The 21,288-nt window shown below is 37.0% G+C and overlaps 1 protein-coding gene across 4 annotated transcripts in view; it reads right to left on the bottom strand.

Annotated features, from left to right (window-relative positions):
• Positions 1 to 4,849: 4,849 nt before the first annotated feature.
• Positions 4,850 to 21,288, bottom strand: part of SFMBT2 (Scm like with four mbt domains 2) — a 317,891-nt gene continuing 301,452 nt past the window's right edge. For all 4 annotated transcript variants that reach the window (XM_043967955.1, XM_043967957.1, XM_043967958.1 and 1 more), the window contains exons 18-21: positions 17,788 to 17,954; positions 17,128 to 17,388; positions 15,803 to 15,931; positions 4,850 to 10,126 (exon numbers count right to left, since the gene is read on the bottom strand). In XM_043967955.1, coding sequence (XP_043823890.1) covers positions 9,986 to 10,126; positions 15,803 to 15,931; positions 17,128 to 17,388; positions 17,788 to 17,954 — 698 coding nt within the window. In that variant the 3' untranslated portion in view covers positions 4,850 to 9,985. The remainder of the gene's footprint in view (positions 10,127 to 15,802; positions 15,932 to 17,127; positions 17,389 to 17,787; positions 17,955 to 21,288) is intronic.

The raw sequence follows: 21,288 nt of genomic DNA, 5'->3' as shown, positions 1-21,288 counted from the left end.
TACCTATATCTATCTACCTATCATCTATATATCATCTCTCTATCATTTTTATGAGGCACTACTGTTCATAATCTACCATCATTATCTGTTAACACCTTATAAATAAGTATATTCAATATCACAAGAATAATGATATAAAAATGGGTCTTTGTTTCAGTAAGAAGTTTGGGTTCATTAAAAAGTGTAATTTTTCAAAGATAATTCAACCCATGCATTTCTTCCTGTTCAACTCTGGACCAAATTCATTGTTGAGTAGAAATGTCTTCTATCCAAAATGTGTGTATACACATGCAACACAGGCACACACACACACACACACATACACACACATATACACACAGTATGACTATTAGTACAGCATGCCTGTTTTTCCTTTGTAACCCTATGTCCTTTACATTACTAATATATCTGTGGAATGAAGGAAAACATATACAGTTATATACTGTGCAAATATGTGCCATATATGTAAACAGACATATATATATATATATATATATATATATATATATATACACACACACACATTGGATTTTATTTTTGGTTGCAAGAATATCTTGAGAAATGTTGTCAAAAGTCTAGATCAACTAAACCAATAACATTTTTTAAGTCTAATAACTCCAAGGAAAAAAGGATACGAAGTTAGTCTGGTATAATCGGTTCTCAATGAAGTCATGCTGGTTCTTTGGGATTGCTGTTCCTGTCCTATAGATAGTCACTGTTTTTAATAATATATCCTAGAATTTTGCCAAGTTAAAGAATATCTATTAAATGCTTATTGAGTGACAGGCGAAAACACAAGCAGAAAGATAGTTCCTTCTTCTCAGGTATCCATAGAATGAAACTGAAAAATGTGGGGTGAAGGGAAGGTACAGAGCAGATGAAGGTATCTGGTGACAACATAGAGAAAGTCCAGGAGAGTCAGAAGTATAAGCTGAAGTGGAAAAAAGACATTGTTGGTGTAGATGCCCTGCTTAAAATGTTGGTGCTGGGAGGAAGTAGACAGGCAGACAGGAAGGGGGAGGAGGAGAGAGGGAGACAGACTGCATGGATGTAGGGTACTTCCACTGCTTAAAGTCCAGGAATTAAGTGAGTTTCCAAGGCCAAGTGAATTTCTGGGGTAAAATCTCTCAGGGTCCTGGAAAGTAGTTCATTTGGATCTGGTGACTTGGACTCTTCAGTGACAGCCAGACACTTTCATACCACCTTCCTACTTGGGTTTCAACTCCTTATCAGCCATTTTTCCTATTTCCTGGTTTTCTTCAAGACTGATCTAGTGTCATCATCTGCTCAAGGCTTTTCTTCATCTTCCCTCCCTCCCCTCACCCAGTTGTCATTGTTTCATTACCAAGATAGAGGTGTGCTTTAACCAGTTCATATTGGATCCCAGAGTCAATTGTTAATTTTTCATTGTATTTACATTTTATAGTAAACTCTACAAACAGGGCTTTCTTTGTTTCGTTGATTGTGTAGACAAGGAAGTAATGGAGAAAATGTTAATGATGAAGATTAAATTATAAGTATGACATGCCTACTTCCTTCCCCACTCCCCAAGCCATTTGTTAAATATTTACCAGTATATCCCCGAATGTAAGGTCCTTAATGCCAGAGATTGTTTTGCATACCTGATGCCTGGGATAGCTAGGTGGTGCAGTGGATAGAGCACTGGCCCTGAAGTTGGGAGGACATGAGCTCAAATCTCACCTCAGACACTAACTGTGTGACCCTGGGCAAGTCACTTAGCCCCAATTGCCTTTAAAAAAAACCAAACCTCTGGGGTCACCTCGAGTCGTCCTGATGTAAATCTGGACCCAGATGGCTCTGGAGAGAGAACAGTGAGGTTGGTCACCTTGCATAGCCTTCACTTAAATTTAATTCAGTACAAGTAGAGACATCACCTCAATGTCGTGGTCCTCTTCAAGAAGGAAGGACAAACAACAACAATCAACAAGGAGTAGGGCTTCATTAATTCTTATTTATTAATTTATTAATTCTTATAATCAACAATGGAACCTTTTGAAATTTCTTCTCCTAAATGAGACAACTGCAAATTTCCCCCTCCTCCGTCACAAACTCTAAGATGATGTAATCACTTAAGTAGTTTTTCTTGTTGAGAAGGAGGTCCAAAACCCAAGTTTTCCTTGTCAGTTTCTTCACTTTGTGAAAGATTATCATTGAGACAAATTTTAAAAAGTATTAATTGCTCTTCTTTTGGCAGGGAACTACAGCAGATGTCTGGATAATTGAAGCCCCCTCTTTCCCCTCCTCTCTCCCCATTCCCTTCATTACTATTTCAAGCACCAGGCTTATGATCTATATCCCAGATTCTCTGATGTAAATAATTTTTATTCCTTCCTCCATTTAATATTTAACTCAAATATTCTCCACCACATATACTCTGTGATTTTGGGATTGTTCTCTCACATTACTACATATATGTGCATGTATTTTATGCACATGTATGTACATATACATATATACACATAATACTAACAACATCATACCCCTTAGTCTCCTCTCTTACTTTTGAATAAGGTATGTTCTTCTAAGGCTATATTCCACTCATAAGTCCCATCTTACCCTTAGTAAGACTTTAGTAACTCAAGACCTAGGAGGCAGTAGAAAGAAGCACCAAATTTCAGTGAATAAAGCCATTAATTCACTCTAATAAAGAAATCACTGAATCAAGTCCATATAATGCCAAGGATAGGTAGAAATGCCAATTATCTGAGTATTTGGGGGAATATCAATTGAAATGAATCTTAATTTTCCTAATATTTAAATTCCTATATTGGAGTGATATGAATACTTCAATGTCTAATTTTGAATACTTTATGAAAAATGTTGCATAGAATCATGAAAAGTAGTAGCACATAAATAACTATCCCTATTTGCTGGAGGAAAAACCAACATAAATTAAGAAGCAACATTAACAATGAAACCACTCCAAAAAGGCTGTATAGAGAATTAATTTTCCCTCAGAACATTACTATTTACTTAAGCTTCTGAACATGCAAACTTTTGGTGATTGTTTTCCCTACCAGTAGAGGTCTTTTTACATCTATAGACATAGACATACGGTTGAACATCTATCATCTGACAGATTACAAAGGCGATATCAGCAATAAACCATAATCCAGAAAACAGCAAAACAATGTCATCAAATTGACCTGAAGGGTAAACTGGTGTGTGTGTGTGTGTGTGTGATTTGAGATTTTTTTTTGGCTTTTTTTAAAGCATCATTTACACAAATCACTCATAGAAGTATTCTGAGTCCTATACTTTAAACCAATGCCAAAATGAGTTGTATGAATTCTCTCTTTGGTTTTGCTCGACATTAAAAATAACAACAATCCTTGATGGAATTATTTCCTTATAAATCATTGCAACCCATCTATTATGTCGCAGCTCTATTTTCTCTTTACTGACAAAATGTCTAATCTTTGTATCATACTCAGTGAAAGCAGTGTTCTTATAGCATATATTTTAGGTGGTCTTTGAAACACTTACTAAACATTGATTATGTTCTTACCCAGGACTTGGATAAAGTAACAGTAGTAGCAGTAGGGATTTTTTTTCTTGTCCACTCTGTTAAACTACACAATACAAAGAGAGGAAAGGACCTGGTGAACGTGGACAGGGCAGATAACCTAAATAAGTGATCAAAGTGGAAAGAGACCTTTGGGATTAAGGAAAAAAAATACATGACATTTAAATAGTGCTTTCATTTTTTAAAGGTATTTTTCTTTTATGGTAATCTGCACCTGAGATTTCATTGGTTTAGGGGAATTCCCAGTGTGCAAATTCCCTTCCCTCATCAAGATCAGCAACTGGTCTCTAATCAATTCAGAGTTTCCTGGTACCTCTGAGAAGTTGAATTTCTTTTAATCACACAATCAATATAAGTTAGGGGTCACATTAGAACCCAGGTCTTCTTGACTCCAAAGCAGGTCCTCTAACCACCATCATGTTAGCTATCTTTATATTTGTTACCTTACCTAATCCTAACCGTAACACCAGGATGAAGTGGAGCAGGTATTATCTCCATCATACACAGAGGGTTAGCAATTTGCCCAATCAATCAGCTAACTGTACAAACAGGTCTTAAACCCCAATCTATGTTTTTCCACTGGAAGACACAGAGTTTGTATCTATCTGTATCTAAAATGGTCAACAAATCCTGCACTAATTGAAACAATTGGAACCATTCAAAATGGTATGGTTGTTGGTTCTGACTTCAGAGAAGCAGGGTGGATTTTTGGTTTTGTGGCTTATCTAAGTTTGCTATCTACTAGAAACCGATATGCTTCCAAATGGGCTGCCATTCTTTGGTAAGACTTATCTATAGTTTCTGAAGAAATATTTGGAAAGATATATTCATTTTCTCTTTGGTACAATAATTCAGAAGCCAATAAAAATCCTTTAGTCAATAGCAGTGGAATGCCAAATGTGATGACAACCAGTGATGGTGGTGGCAGACCTAGATCCAAATGCTCACTTAACTTACCCATGTTCTAGCTCCCCTGTTAATAAGCAGGATAGAATCATCTGATTATACACATTAATGTTCCCCACACCAAAAAAGAGATGTGTAAATCAACTTCAGCCTTTATGTTGTTAGCACATCAGGACCAGAATTAATATATAATCATGGAGGGCCATCTACTTTGCTTTGGCAGAAGAAATTAACCACCTTGAGTTTTGGCTCTCAGATAAATGTTTTAACCTCTACATAGTACTTTATACTAAAAGAAAAACTATCATGAAAAGATGAGTCATTTGAAGGAAAGAAGTAGTCATTTACTCATCTTTCAAATATAGGTCAGACACAAGCAGTGATTGTGGTATTCATTATTACTTTATTAACAATGTGGCTTACAATTTTTCAAGTAAAAAGGGGATTTCTTTTTCATTTAGAATAAAAATTAAAATATAACTCTGAATATAGATTTTCATTTATTTACATGAAAACATATATACAGAATACAATCTTACAGCAAACTAACAACATGCCCTTTGTCCTGCAAATTTCAAAAGTAAAAACACCATCAATTTTCTTTTACACACCAAAAAGTACACAACATATGAATCAAATTTCAATACAAACTATTCAAACTGGAATGCAAAACAGCAAAAGGGCTTTCAACATTCGCCACTAGAAAGAGTTTATGCTTCTAAACATCATGCTATTTCCCATTTTTGGACAATAAATGAGAGAAATTTTTTTGTCATTTTTCATTTGTCTCAATTTCCCAGCATACAAATTATTATTATTATCAGTTTTTAGCAAAAGATTGTCATCCTACAATTTTATTTTTTCTTCAATACATCATTCCTACCCACACGGGACCACTGTAATTCCTGGTTAAGGTTTGGCACTGCTTACATTCTCATTGTTATCTGACCTTAACCATTTTCACTGATAGTTTAAAAAATTAAATGGAGATAACTTGGGAAATCATACTAAGTATAATTTAAAATAATGGAACAAATGTGAGAAAACTTGGCCAGAACTGAAAGAAGCATCATGTGTTGGCATTTTTAGTGTGATAGAAAGATGTCTGGGTAAAGTAAGAGGTTTGAACCAGACCAATTAGGATTCAAACCAAAATATTTAATGGACACATGGCATACTATGACTCTGATGATTGAAAATGGGAAAATATATGGTCTGCAGAATTTAACCACACCAAATTTAATTTAAAGGGAGGGTAACACAGATTAATTTTGTGCATGTTTTCTTATAAGAAAAATTGCACATTCCTAGTAGAACATTATCACTGTTATCATTGTAGCTACTTTTCTATAATTTTCATTTGCTTCTGAATTATTATTGCACCAAAGAGAAAATAAGAATATCTGTTTCTCCAAAGTTTTCTTCTGTAGAAACTATGAATGTCTTACTCTATCGAGTCCCTTCGAATATCTGTGTTTTCTAAAAATGGAAAAAATCGAGTCTCATGATCTTTGTCAAAAAGTGACTCTGATGATCCAAATTACAGCAAAGTTGTTTTTAAAACTTTTTTTTTCATTTTCAGTTATACAGACACAATTATAAACTCTTCTTATTTTTTAAGAAAGTATGAAAGCCCCCTAGTGCTTCCAAAATATGGCAGCTTAAGGAGAAATATCTTAGAATGGGGTATTTGCTACAAGATATAAAGGCAATTCTCAGTGTTCTGCCTGACTTAACCTTCTTAGCTCTAAGAGGAAGATTAGGAAATTCTAGTCAATCTTTGATGGGCAGAAAATGATTCATTTCCTAAAGGTAAGTATTAGCCTGCATGATGGGCTTGAATCATTATAATTTACTGAGGAACAACTAAGAATTAAAGTTTTCTAGTGTAGTCCAAGGGCCAGGGGTGGGGAGGTGGGGTGGAAATGGATAGGGGTGGTGGGGCAATGAAAACCATTAAATTTTAAACTTTATGTCTACATTAAGTTTTGCTAACTCACATCATGTTTTAATATGCTATGGGAACTTAATTCTGTAAAGGAAAATTAGTGAATCTTTTACTATGATGATATTATTCCCATTATTTACTTTTTAAAAATTATGTTTCCCTTCATTTTTCCTTTGTACAGCTATAGTCCCCATCTTTAGTAAGGATATATATGTATGTGTGTGTGTATACACACACACACACACACACACATATATATATATATATATAAATATACACACATATATATCATATATATGATACATATTAGGGAACAGGAGAGGAAATTACTATCCTTCTGATGGGATATAGCAACATAGTGTGACTTTTTGGGGGTGGGTGCCAAATTGCACAATTGCAAAGACTGTTTCTATATGGGACAAGAGGAATTAAGTCAAGTTTTAAGGGTAGTGAGTTGCATAACGTACATAGAACCAAAGTATTTGGGGGGAATCTAGTCTCACAAATATTTTTAAGGGAAGGCAAATGACATATAGGGAACTGGGAAGAAATGATATGGAGGAGCTATGACAAAGCACTCTGGAGAAAAGTTGAATAAAAAGAGACTGTAGCTATTAGCTTGAAAGGGGCAAAAAGAGATTGCAGTTAGAGGTTTGGGAGAGGTTCAGAATGGTGATGATGGTGGTCTTAAGAGTTTTCCTGGGGGCAGCTAGGTGGCACAGTGGATAAAGCACTGGCCCCGGATTCAGGAAGACCTGAATTCAAATCCGACCTCATACACTTAACCCTCATTGCCCTGCCAAAGGGGAAAACAAGTTTTCCTGCCCTAATTAGCAGTGGTATAGAGGAAAAATTTAACTGGTCTTCAGAAACTTTTATTACTTTAATAGAAATGGGGGAAAACTACATATCTAAAGAGGTTTTTGTGTATGTGGTTTTTTTTGGGGGGGTGAGTCATGTTAGTTGTTCTAATTTGGGGAAATTAGAGTGTATATACTGAATTTAAGAATCAAAAGTTCTGGAAGATATTAGCAACTATATTGAGATGTGGGTCACTGCTATACATTAAGCATTACAAACTAAAGGGAGGAAAGCTTCTGCTATCCCTCACTTATTTTATTTGAACATTGTGGTCCTAAAATGAGTTCATTTTTTTTCCAAGAACTCTGAGGATTGTCACAATGGAAGACACTCTAATTGAACCAGTCATAGGCTTGACTGAGACTGTGTCCATCTCCTCCTCCTACATGCACAAAAAGGTTGAGTCAATACTACACTCACCCCATTCTTGTCTTGTTTGGCAGAGAGAAAATAGTGAGAAAGTAAGTGATAAAGATAAGGAAAACAACAGGCATTTAGTTCCATGAATCCAAACCAAGGCTGATCATCCAGAGACCAGTCCCACTTTGATTTATGGGCTTCATTAACACACCTGTTGGTCATGATGATGTCTCACCCTTCCCTCTCCAATTCCCCTCTACTTCCTGAAAAGGGCAGGAGAAGTTGATATCAATACAAATAAAATGTTGCAGTGCGGTTGGCTCATTTCTTCATATCAGTTTAAATGAAACAAAAATAGCATAGTTTGAAAAGGCCACAGAGAAAAAGATCATAAAGAAATGTCCACCAAGAAAAGGCCAGAATTCTTGACGTCTCTCAGTAACGTTTAACTTCGGGATACAGTATTTTGAGCCAAGGTAAATGAGGACACAGGGCTAGGAGACCCAAAGTGTAACCAAAGTAGCTTGGAGAATTCAGTAAAACTCTACTACAAACCAATGATGAAACACAAGGCATTTTTCTAGCATTACAATGATGTCAACAAGCATTGTTCTACATGATGCTCCATCAGGGTTCTCTACACAAAAGTCCATTCATTAAATGTTTATGACGTGGCTGTAAACAGTAGCTTTAGGCTGAAACAAACACATCTCAATAGCAGAAGATATATGTGTAACTTCTCACTATTGTCTACACCAGTCCCAAATGCTGAATAAGGGTCAGCATTTCTAATCTGACTTGTCAGAGAAAGTTTAACAAATGAAATATTTCCATGATGTATACAGGAGTGAGCTCAGGTCATAGGTTTATACACTGTCAATGCTGAAACCAAATTTTGAGTGGGGAAAGATCAAAATAGTTATTTTAGATAAGGCAGTAACTGCAGATGTGAAACAATTGTGGAGCTCAGCTTTTGAATAATTTAGGACTTGTCACCAATTTAAAAAATAGATATATTTTAAATGGTGGATTAAAACTCACAACAGGTTATAATAATTCTTTAAGAAACTTCCATGTCTTGATGAATGCTTGAGTTATTGATTGGATCTCATGGATGATTCTTTTAGTCCAAGAGTACTCTTATCCTGGAGCCACACAGAGGTCGATAGGTGGTCTATTTCCTTAATACTTAATACCTGGAAAATGTTCCATATTGGTCAGGTTGGGGATCTGGATGGAGGCGGCTACTGTGTTACTAGGGGAAGTCCAGTTTTGTCTACCCGGATAATGCCATTAAGAGAACGGACAGCAAATGATTTGAGAGCAGAGGGTCTTCAGTTCACAGTAATCCTTGTTAGATCTCCCATTCATCCTGTTGAAGTGATCTGTGAAATCTGGGCTACTTAAACCCAAACGAAGCCAAGTCAAGCTGATAGGTAACACATTTTGGAACTCCGCCCCAAGGAATTTCAGCTTGTCTATGACAGAAGTCTCAAATAACACCTCATCTGACATGTTCCATTTCCTTGTTTTGTGATGCTTAAGTAATTCCTTTCAACATGTTGTCCTATAGTTCAACTTCCTTAGGAAAATTACAAGAACTCCCTTCCTGATCTGGTTATAAACAAATTAAAGGGACAAAGCTTTATTTCACTAAGAGTTCTGAACACTGCTGTCTCGGCAGACTTTTTCTAGATTACAGTTCTCCTTTCCCACGCTCACTTTTTCTGAGTGCGCTGACAAAACTAGAGGATTAGTTGGGCTTTTTCAAAATGATATCCTGCTTTAATATATATCTATCAACACTCATGCCATAAATGTGACAGAAATGTGTTGATCACTAGGATCAAATTGCAACAGCAAAAGTCATTTGAAAATGTGATCACACACATTTCAATATGAAAGAAGTGTGGACAAATTTGCTGGAGGCTTATTTGTAGCTCTTAATTTTTTTTTAATTGCCTGATAAATATCCCACATAACTGCAGAACAAACACACCACTGACTCCTAACCTTTGTCTCGAAAGGAGTAGGAAACCTCAATCAGAAGGTGCTGTGGGTTTAGTGGGAAAAGGGGAGCGAGGTCCCACAAATTTTTGCTATATCATGGGATGCCACAATAGAAAACAGCAAGTTATGCTCTTAGCAAGCAGTTGCTGTGGTACTTCAGTGTGCTTTAAAAACAGAGACATATTAAATAAATGTCGGGGACGGGGCTGGAGGTTGGTGGAGAAGTCTGCGTTTTTCTCACACTGAGATTTTTCTTAGTGCTTTAGTTTCACACTTCTGCAGGCAGAAAAAAAGCCTGTCCCCAAATGGCCCATCCCCCATGCAGAAATCCTCCGAGACAGGAAGGGCTGAAGTTAGTTGGCATATTGTGCATAGAATGCAACTTTAACTCTTTCAATCTGATGGCAAAGCTTGATGGCAGGCCCCAGCTTCAGCTCCATGCACTCCTGTACTGTGGGAAGCGTCAACAGTAGAAGGGCTTGGCCGTCAATATCCTGGCAGAAGAAAACAAGGGTTAGAAAGGAGGTTCTTAAAGTTTTTTTTTTATCATGGATTCCTTTCACAGTCTAAGAACAATGTTTTTAAATGCACGAAATTAAAAAAAATATATTATAAAGGAAAACAATTACATTGAAATAGCTTTAAGGGGCAGCTAGGTGGTGCAGTAGATAGAGCACCAGCCTTGGAGTCAGGAGTACCTGAGTTCAAATGCGGCCTCAGACACTTAACACTTACTAGCTATGTGACCCTGGGCAAGTCACTTAACCCCAATTGCCTCACTTAAAAAAAAATAGCTTTAAACGAGGGAAAAAGAAGAAGAAAGTTCCTGGACCTTAGGTTATTTACTCCTGTATTACAGAGACAAATGATTAATTTGCTGGAGCAGTGCTATCCCAAGGTAGGTCCCTGGCCACATAAGGATGCTTTCTCCTTTGGTGAATGTTAGGAGACCTCTGGATTACTCTGAATCCAGTGGGAATTGCAAGATAAGTTAGCTTAAAAATTTCACCTTTATTTAGGGATACAGCCTAAAGCCTATTTTGACCTACTCATCACTTATAAAGTTCTTATTTCAATGGCATTTATGTATCTTGAAACAAAGACGGCCCTAAGATGGATTCCCTATCTTACTGAGGCTTGAACGGAAAAATCAGTCCTTTGGATCTTAAAATAATTTTTTGGGGGTGTTCAAAAGTATTTGATGAAGTAGGATTAGTTAATGGCTAGCTGCAAGCAAGGTAGACTAAAAGTGGAAGGAAGGGGCCTTGGAAGAAGAGATCTGAAGGTACCAAAAGTCAGGGAGGAACAAGAGGGCTGCAATGGAAGGTAAGAAGATATCAAAAATACATCTTACCTATTCACAACTTTTGTGAGGACCAGCCTAAAGTACCCATAAACACACACACATAAGTGATAAAGAGTTGCCTTCTTGTAGAGTGGAGAAATTCAGAGGTAAACTTTAACCGTAAAAATTTAAGCTAACTCTTTGACTGGATAAGCACTGACCTTGTGAACAAATGCCAAAATCTAGCATAATGTGGATTTGGTGAGGAGTGCTACCAGTTTCCCTTCCCATTACACTTATCTGGCATGGATGTGACCATACTCAAGATAGATTATGGAGCTGAGAAGCCAAGAAGCTGCTACTATTAATGGAAAAGAGTATGTAGGCTTTTTCCCCTTAAATACTTAATATAGAGGGAAGCCCTACAATCTTTTATAAATGGTTTCTTCATCACCAAGTCTCAAAGAGATTTTAAGGTAGCTTCTCTGGAAATGGAGGAAACCAGTGGTCAAATTGTAATTAGAACTTCCCAGTTTCTGAAACTCACAAGCTTATCCTGGGCATGGGATGCCATGATCTTTCTAAGCTATAATCATGCAAGTGCAATCAACATATAAGACATGGCTAACATCCACCAACAAACAGCAGATTATTAGTTTATTTTGCCTACGCGAAGACTTGTGTCTTCAAAATAACGGTCTGTTAATTTAACTGATCAGAATCCTTAGCACAAAATGGTGTTCAAAACAAAGGTCTACCAAGCTTGGCAACAAAAGACTCAACACAGATTATTTATTTTTCATTTAGTCTAACTCAAAACTGTCATCTTTATGGGCTTAACATGCTAAAATAATGAAAACTGCCATCTGTATAAACAAACCAGAAAGCTAGGTATAGATATGTCGATAGCAGTGTTGTCAATTTTGGTTTTTGATTGCTGACAAACATTAGGCATGACGTATATCAAGAAATCACTGTCCTAATGCTAAAGATGCAGAGTTGTCATAGATTGTTCAAGTTGTAAGGGACATGAGGAAATTATTGTGCTCCAGTTCATCTGTAAAATAAAGGGTTGGTCTAGTTATCTCTAAGATTCAAATATGATTGCATTCGAGATTATAAATTACAAATGCCAACCCAAATCCAAACCTGAGACCATACGTTTATTTGCATTGTGCTTTATCATGCTTATTTCCACTTGTTCTATCTAATCGTATTTTCAAAACATGCCTGTTTGTGCCTAGCAGACAGTTAAAGTTGTTTGCCAAAGGTTACACAGCAATTCAATGACATAACTTGAACCTCTGTCACCTGATCTTAGATATAATTATACTACACCCAGGGTTGCTGATATCTTCAGTAGACACCCTCAAAGCAAGCATTATGACAATTGTTATTTTTAATATTAATATTGTCAATAATGGGCTAACATTTTAAAAGTTTAAAAGCACGTCACAAATATTTATCTCATTTTATCCTCACAACAACCCTGCAATTTACAGATAAGAAAACTAAGGCAGACAGGTTAATTTACTGGCCCTGGGTCACATACTTATTAGCAAATCTCTGAGGGAGTAAGTGAACTCCAGTCTTCCATACTCCAGATGCAGTATTCTGTTTCCCATGTGTCTGTACCATGTGTCTTTAGTACCAGTCTACTATGCCTACTACTTTTATATGCTAAGAATGAAAAACTTAAAAATGATCCAACAGTTCATCCAAACTTCCCTAATACTGCCAAAGGGCCATCATCTTCCCCATCACCCAGGCTTGTAATCTAGGTGTCATCCTCAATTCTTCTCTTCTCATTCTTTCCACATATCTAATGCATTGCTGAATCTTGTTCTTTTTACATGAATATATCTAACATGTCCATAATTATTTTTATAATTAAAATGTGACCTCCTTGAGGGCAGGGAATGTCTTTGGTTTTCTTCCTGTCCCCAACAGTTATCAGCACAGTTCCTGGCATACTGTGCACATTTACTAAATGACTTGTGACTCGACTTAAACAAAACTTAATCTTTGATTCAGAAGGCAATTCAGTGTCTTGCAAGGGTGCAGGATGATTATTTTAAACATCAATTATTAGTATATAGTTGTGTAGGTATAGAAGGTATAAAATTGTCCCCCCCATTCCCCTTTAAATATCAGATATTCAGTTAACTTTTCTGTCAAAAAATCTTTCCTATTAAAATGTTAGAAAATGGACCTCCCAGGATTAAGTTATTTCAGCTTTTCTGTTCTGTGGATGGTAGGTATGTACATGTGCAAGTTTGGAGAATGAAATGATAAGCATGCTCATTTCAGCTGCTATAAAATTTCAGAACTAAAAGGAAACTATGAAATTCTTGGAAGTGCTTCTTTTTTTGTTTCTAACAATTCATTAGTTTATGATATTGAAAGTAATAAATGTATATAAAGATTCTACTTTTTAAAACCTACAGAGTTATCATATGTTTCATTTAAAATATCTGAGGGTCATCCACTGGAAGCCTCAGTGAAATCAGGGTCTTAATGTTTAGCCTAATAAACATCTTTGCCTTAATGCTAATTTGTTAAGAAGGTAATTAAGGGTCTAATTGAACAAAAAGGGGGGTGTCAAATACCCATTTACATTAAAAGCCCAGTTGTTAACAGCTTTCTACTATGACAGGCAAAATGCTTAAAATTAAATTTGATTTTAAAGATGAATAAATGTACCATCCCTTAAGGTTACTCTATTTTCCCCTTTCGATGGGAAAAAACTCCCAAAAAACAAAAACAAAACCCTAACATTCTCAACTGTCAGTAACTGGAGCCAAGCTTTTGCTAACTGACGTTGAAAGGGCCACATAGGGGGCTAGAAACCCATAGGATCTAATGAGTAACACCCCTAAAAGTAGATTTGGGACAAGAATAAAGACAATAAATAAAGACAAAAGAATAAAGCAAAGTAGAAAGAACCCTGAATTTGGAGGCAGAGGATCTGGGTCTGAGTTTATAAAACGAGGGGGTTGTTGTCCCCTAAGATATGTAAGTCAACCCCAAATTTTACTAAGTAGACTGTATTTATATGTATATAGGTATGCATGGCCAGTTCCCTAATGGAAATGGCCATTTTAATCTATTTCTTATGACAATTTAGCAGTTGGATATTAAAGCATCCGTTTTTTGTTTCTGTCTTAGTTGCTGCACACAGTTTTCTATGGCTTATAAATCGGTCCCTTATTAGCACCTAACCTGGAAAGCAATTGTTCAGTTTGCAGTTTTATCAGTGGTTCTGCCTGAGTAGTAAATGTTTCTCCTTTAGGTGTGATAGTAGGGTGGAAGTAGAATTCTGGAAAGTAGTATAGACAGCGCTTGCTTAGCTACCAATAACCCTGATACATGTTTGAAACAAGATTGAGCACATCATATTCAGTTTACTATTAAAATGGAGAAGATTCTATATACACCAACAAACCCTAAATATGATAGGCCCTGATGTCACGTTTTTGTTTATTGTGTTTTCTTACTTTTGCTGGCTGGAATATTCCACATCAATAGAAGTGCTTAGTGTCTGTTATAGAAAACTGAGTTTCTAAGTCAAGGGTATCCATGAACTTGGATGGTGAAAAAAATTACATTTTCATTTTCACTAATCATTAATCTCTAATTGAAATGTAGCATTTCCTTCAATTATTAATTAAAAAAAAAACACATTATTAGATCCATAGGGTTAATTCAGCAGTCTGCCACAGAGGACCAAGACAACACAAAAAGGTAAAGAATTCTTCTTCTAATTGAAGACTTTTCTGCTTATCTAGAACAGCCCCTGATGTTTGGACCCTCCAGAGCAACAGGCTATTGACCACAAGAGAACACATAACATTCTTCCCTCCTATAAAAAAATAACAACAAAACTTCCCCTGCTATGGACCATAAGAAATAGGTCCATATCTTATCCCTTCCATTCCTTAATTTTCTTAGCCTAATGGTGGGAGTATTTATGAATCTATGGAACTTGTCCATGGGTACATAGGACACACCACCATTTTCTGGTGGCCTTTGAGAAGAAGGAACTTGCAAATCACTAAGAAAAATTTGGTAGCTTTTTTTCCCCTTCACTCTCCATCCCGTCAGATGATTATAGAAATGGTGGTCTTTTTTCGATATATTTTTGTAAGGATGATAAAAATGTGGTTTTATTCATTTTTCAAACACAAAGTCTTTTTAAAAAATGAAAATTCAAGTGAAAATTACTTTTTCTACTGGAGAAAATTATTACTGTAACTAAAAATTGTGAAAATGCAGATAATGTGCTATGTTGAACAGGCATTGTAAAAGGAAACACTGATGGCTTAAATTTGAATTTGTCCACAAAGCTAGCAAGTCATTGATAGGTGGTAATTACAAATTTCAAGGAATACATATTACTTTATAGGAGGTGGGGGTAGGTAGTAAAACCTTGATATCATCTTTATTTTAAGAGACTAGACAAAAAATGCTACAAGTTTTTGCATCTGTAAAATGAGAAGTGATCTTCTAGCCCTAAACTTGACATGCTGAGAAAATGCCCATCTTTGGGTTGTACAGAGGAAAGACATTATTTACAACTTTTTGGCAAGGCCCTCACAGATTCTTCACTTTCACTTTCCACAATGAAACAATAAGCCACTAAAAGTTGCAGTAAAACCATAGTCCATGTTGGCAGGAGAAGGAAATAAAACTCATGAAATAAATTTGAGTTGGAACAAACCTCAGAAGTCATCTTGCCCAACTCACACCTGAGTAATAATTCCAACTACAACATACCTGACAAATGGTCAAGTAAGATTAAATTAAATTTTAAAAAAAGTTTCTTAAGCATCCCCATGTTCAAGTAAGAAGCAAAAAAGAAGAAAAAAAAAAACCAGTAGCATACCTGTTCCTGAAATATTTTGGCCAAAGGAGCACAATCTGTCAGTTTAATAAACCTCACAACATCTGTCACCGTCCATTCCAATGGGTTACTCTCCAGAACAAGCTTTTCTTCCTCTTCGTGTTTTACTTCCTATAGGAATTCAGATGTGAAAAGGAGTAAAAGGAAATGATAAGTATTGGGGCAATAATCTTGATTAATTTTGAAAACCACTGAACCAAACCCTTCCACATATAGGACATTGGTAGTATGTAAGATACATTAATTCTCTCAAGTCCCCAGACACAGAAAGCTTCAATTTACTAAATAGACTATCAATAACTAGGGTCAAGGTCATGCCTTTAGGGGTTGATATGACTTTAGAGCACAACACACAGGAGCAAAAAAAAATAGTACCTATGGGCTATCTTAATGTATCACATGTTAATAAAAAGGCAGGACATTTTAGGCCTTCTTTATAAATAAGCAAACTACGATATATAAACACAACTGATGATTTGCTAAAACTGATGGCACAAGAAGCTGTGGTGCATGTGTTTGTCTTTGTGGACAACAAATAGGGATATGTACTCAGCTCTGTTAAGTCCCAATTCAGTGCTGCTTTTTTTACTTAGTCTGAAATTCCACCTCCTTGAAATATGTCAAAAGGTGGTATGCCGTATCATTCACAGATTCGCCACTTGGCTATACACACAAAAACAAAACTCAAAATGCAGAGGCTATAAATATATTGAAATGGGACCAGAAAAAAATCTGTAATCCCAGATTCAAAAGGGAGATCACTCTACCCATGCTCTTGGGACCTAACCCACTGCAGACTGGATGAGGCTCTCTTCTGTTTTCAAAAGACTCGAAAAAAGGCCGTCTAACTCTTTCCAGTCACCTGTTTTGATGTGCAACAACCCCAAAAAGAGAATCCTATTATTTGAAAGGACTCCCAAGGCCATATAATCAAAGCCATCCTTGAACAGGAATCATCTCTACAATGTCCCGGACAAGTAGCATCCTTTTGAAGGCCCACTACCTCCAGGGCAGCCCACTATACTTCTGGACATCTCTCACTGCTTTGATTTTTTTTTTTCTTTACAGGGAAGTGAAACCTGCCTCTCTTTTTCTTCTAACTACTGCTTCTAATTCTGCCATATGGGGATATCTCTGTTCCACGTGTTGGCCCTTCGAATGCTTGATGACAGCTATCCTGTCTTCTCCAGGCCAAACATCAAATACTCTTTCAGAGAAGTTTTTGTTTTTGTTTTTAAAGCTTTGCTCTATGCCCATGGACTTAATGCACCAAATCGAACCCTGAGGGGGGCTCTCCATCCCTTTACCTCTGTCCTCTCCTGTTTGACCTGGGGGCATTTATCTCCTTCAGCACAGGAGAACGTCTGTGCTTTCCGGCTCCTCCTAGCTCTTTCCACAGGAGGCGGTCTGTCTAATTCTGTGCTGCTGCGTAACGTGACGGCTCTCCTGGGACGGGCAGAGGGGACTTCTGCTGAGGAAGTGTCAGTCTGGTCATCCCGAAGCTCCGAGCTGGTTTCCTCACTCCCCGTGTCCTCTTCCATGGCATCTGCATCCTCTTCTTCACTTTCCTGCCATAAAGAGAGCATCTGTTCAAAAGTAGTAAAGCTAAAAGAGACTGGTGTGTCTAACAGGGGAGGGAAGACTAACAAATCAGCCCAAACCAGGCTTCTCATTCTCAGGGAGGCCTTATCCCCAACAGGGATACTGCACTTTAAAAACTAGCTTGCATGGTCTGTAAAGACCAAGTATCCTTAATATTCTTATAATCTGTTCCTACTTTGTGACTCTGGCCCAAGCTATGACTGAGTATATCTGTGCATAAGTTATCATCCTTCCTATAAAACAATCATGCTCAGCAAAAATGGGCTTATATCAGCGCACAGCAGTTATAATCCTCTCTATAGAACAATCACACTTATCAAATGTGGGCTGATAGGACTTTTTTTTTTTTTTGGAGAGATACTCACCTCTGCCGATCCTGCCGCAAAGTCTACTGTAGATGATCGCCTTTTCTTCTGCACAAAAATGGATTTCCTTCGTTTCCTCCGTCTAGTTGGCTTAGGGGGCCCAACTTCAGTATTGTTTTCTCCAATTGGGGGTTTAACAATCTTCCTTCTCTTTCCATAATAATAAGCTAAAGGAAAGTTAAAATAAACTTAAAAGTTTCCATAAGTAAGATACTTACTAACAATGCCATTTGTTCTGCTCTCAATAGAGATGAAGAATCCTGGGCGTTTTCTCTAGCTGCCCCCCCAGGTCTGAAATGCTCTCCCTCTTGCTCAACCCTGCATACTGACTTCTCTGGCTTCTTTTAAGTCTCAACTTCTTTTCATAGGAAATCATTCTTAGAAGAGACTTTAAAGGCTATAGGTCATATCTTTTCACTGGTTTTGACGAGAAGGTGGAAGGGTCAAAAATGTCATCACCAGTATCTAGACATGTTCAGTTCTTTATGCTGTTTACTATAACAATCTCTATCAGGTGGAATGTTCTTACCACTTGTACCTAGGTCTCAATTTTGTGGGACAGATACATAAAAGCTGTCCCTTAAGAGACCTCCACTTCATTTCCTAATCTGAGCAAGACAAAAATGTTCTGATTTCAGAGCACAAGGCAAAGCATCTTCTAACACTTACTAGCTATGGGCTTGGTCACTTACCTCTAGCTGCCTCAGTGTCCTCATCTGAAAAATGGAATAATAATGGCACCTTCCTCCCAGGGACAAAATGAAGTATTTGTAGAACATGTTGCAAACTTTAAAGTACTATAAAATATTAGCTATTAAAAACTCTGACTTTCTTCCAACTCAACTACTCCAAAAAATAAAAAATTTAGTTCTCTGACATGAAATAGCGAGTAGTAGTTATCAGTATAAATGCCAACAACATTCCAGGGAGAAATAGGTGTCTTCGATCAGCACTAATGAATAATTCATTCATTATATGAACTAAATTCATCATCAATTCCCCAATTATGAGAATGAATACATATCGTATGAATGAACTACATATAGTCATGATAAAGAGAACTCATTAATTAATCAGAAGTTCATCTGTCCCACTATGTGATTCTCGTTTTATAAAAGCACAGTGAAAAGTAGCAAAGAAAGTTTTCTGGGATGGGGGAAAAGCCAAATTTTTGCAAAAGTTCAACTTCAGTTGCAATTATCTGCCCCATATAATCTATATAATCTTAAATCCTGGTCTGTAAAATGATGAGGAGGACCATATGATTTCTAACATCCCATCTAAATTATATGATTCCTCAATAAACAAGCTAGAATTTAGTCTATACTGATGACGTTTAATGACCCATATTCATCAATCAAAGCAGTAAATGAGAATAAATAATTTTAACCCCACTGATTTAGATAAGTAACAGTAGAAAATTTTCATATGGATGATACTTGTGCAACCCCCCCCCATAAGATTCTAAACAAAGCATTTATAAATGTGATTTATCATCATCTTCGGATCAGCCTCTTAATAGAGGCAAAATACCCCCTAAGAACCTGGAATGATTATAGAGCACTCTCTCCCTATTTCTCCTGGGACACAAGTTGCTGAGCATGCATATACTACTGATACATGAACAATACCTCATATTTATTTAGCTGAATGTACAAGATAGAAATGAACAAGTATCCATTTATGTCGGGAAATTCCAAACTGGGCATGCAGTCTGTCGAAATCTAATTTTTGGAAGTAGGACTATAGAAATCAGGGCTGGTTTTACAGAATGAAGTAAGAAGTGTGGCATCTTTTAAAGCCTTTGAACTGGATTCAAGAACTTGCACCTTACTGTTCAAAATTCTACCCAAAGATTGTTTTATCTTCTTCCCTCTGGCTCTTTATAAATTCAATTCAGCCATCAGCAATATTCACTGTGAGCTGACCCAAGGGATGTTAAAAGATTTTGCAGCTTATAAAGCAAGACCTAGAAAAATCTTTAGTTTCACTTTCAATAGTATTTAATTTTAATTGCAGTTGCCTGCTTTTCCCCCTCCTAAGCCTGAAAGGAAAGAGTGGCTTCTTTTTCCTCTCAATACCAGAGGCCAAGTTTGGTGTTCAGTCCTGTCCTCCTGCTGTACTCACTAAGGGTGGCTCCTGAGTGGACCACAGTACTGTGAGTACTAAAACCCTTTTACAACTCGCTGTAGTTTTATAGACATTGAATTCAATTCAAACATTTATTAAGTTTCCTCTTTATATCAGCCATCACACCAGGTTCTGAGGAATATAAAGATAAATAAAAGATGGTCCCTGCAGTAGAACACATAATTTCATATGGGAAAATGGCATGTAAACAAATAATTATTACATGTATACAAATAGCTTATATTATACATGTGTACATGCCTATGTGTTTGTATAACACAAGTTTGAGAACTGATGAGAATTCTGGCATTTGCAGAGTGACAAGCATCCCCTCTCAGCCCTGAGAACTTAGGACGACTGAAATCTTTGAAATGAAGACAGATGTGAGTCATGCCTTGGAGTACTTAAAGGGACACACACAGTCTTCAAGAGACAGAGAGGAAGGAAAGGGGGATAGTAAGAGCAGCAGCAGCAGCAGCAGGGAACAGTATCCACAGTCCTTTAATGAGCTGAGTTAGAAAGATTTGCCAAGTGATAACTTCATGGGAAAATTGAAAGGAAGCCTAAGCTGTGTGAGAGAAGGGAGAGATGGAGGTAGGACAAGGGGCCCTGTAAGCATCTCAGAACAGAGGACTCGGGCTTCTGCTTGTGTTTACTACTTCAAGGCCTAAGGGATGTTCTCAACAAGTTCTGCTTTTTCCCCAACTTCCCCTCTGTGTTACTGTTCAGTAACAGACAACATAATATACTCTGCTTACTTTGTTTACCTAAGTTTCCTGTGTCCTGATACAACCCCAAACATAAAAGATACTAGGGATTAGCTAAAGCTATACAAAAACTTTCAATTACAACTGAGTCAAATATCTATCTAAAGGTTAAGGGTTTTGTTTTTTGTTGTTGGTTTGTTTTTTTAAACTGGGAGCTCTGAGCTATTATGATTACACTGTTACTTATTCATCTGATACAAAAATCCATAAAACATCAGAGAGAGTCTGGCGGACCAGAGACACATCATATTGAACCCAGGAGAAAAGTGAGCTAGAAGTTGTAATCAGTTTGGCTCATTAGCCTCTGGTGTGAGAAAGGAAAGAAACCCTGGTGGAAATAGGCAATAGGTAAGATATATAAGGGTAGGTAACGGACAGCCAGGTGATGCTGTGGATAGAGTACCAGGCCTAGAGTCAGGAAGACCTGAGTTCAAATCTGACCTCAGACACTGTGTGACCTGGGCAAGTCGTTTAATCCTTTTTGCCTCAATTTTCCCGTCTGTAAAACGAGCTAGAGAAGGAAATGGCAAACCGCTGCAGTATCTTTGCCAAGAAAACCCCAAATGCAGTCACAAAGAATCAGACACAGCTGAACAATAACAAC

The sequence above is a fragment of the Dromiciops gliroides genome, chromosome 5 (assembly GCF_019393635.1).
Source record: "Dromiciops gliroides isolate mDroGli1 chromosome 5, mDroGli1.pri, whole genome shotgun sequence".
Classification (NCBI taxonomy): domain Eukaryota; kingdom Metazoa; phylum Chordata; class Mammalia; order Microbiotheria; family Microbiotheriidae; genus Dromiciops; species Dromiciops gliroides.
Note: the sequence above shows the minus strand (reverse complement) of the source record. Positions and strands in the feature narration are given on the sequence as shown.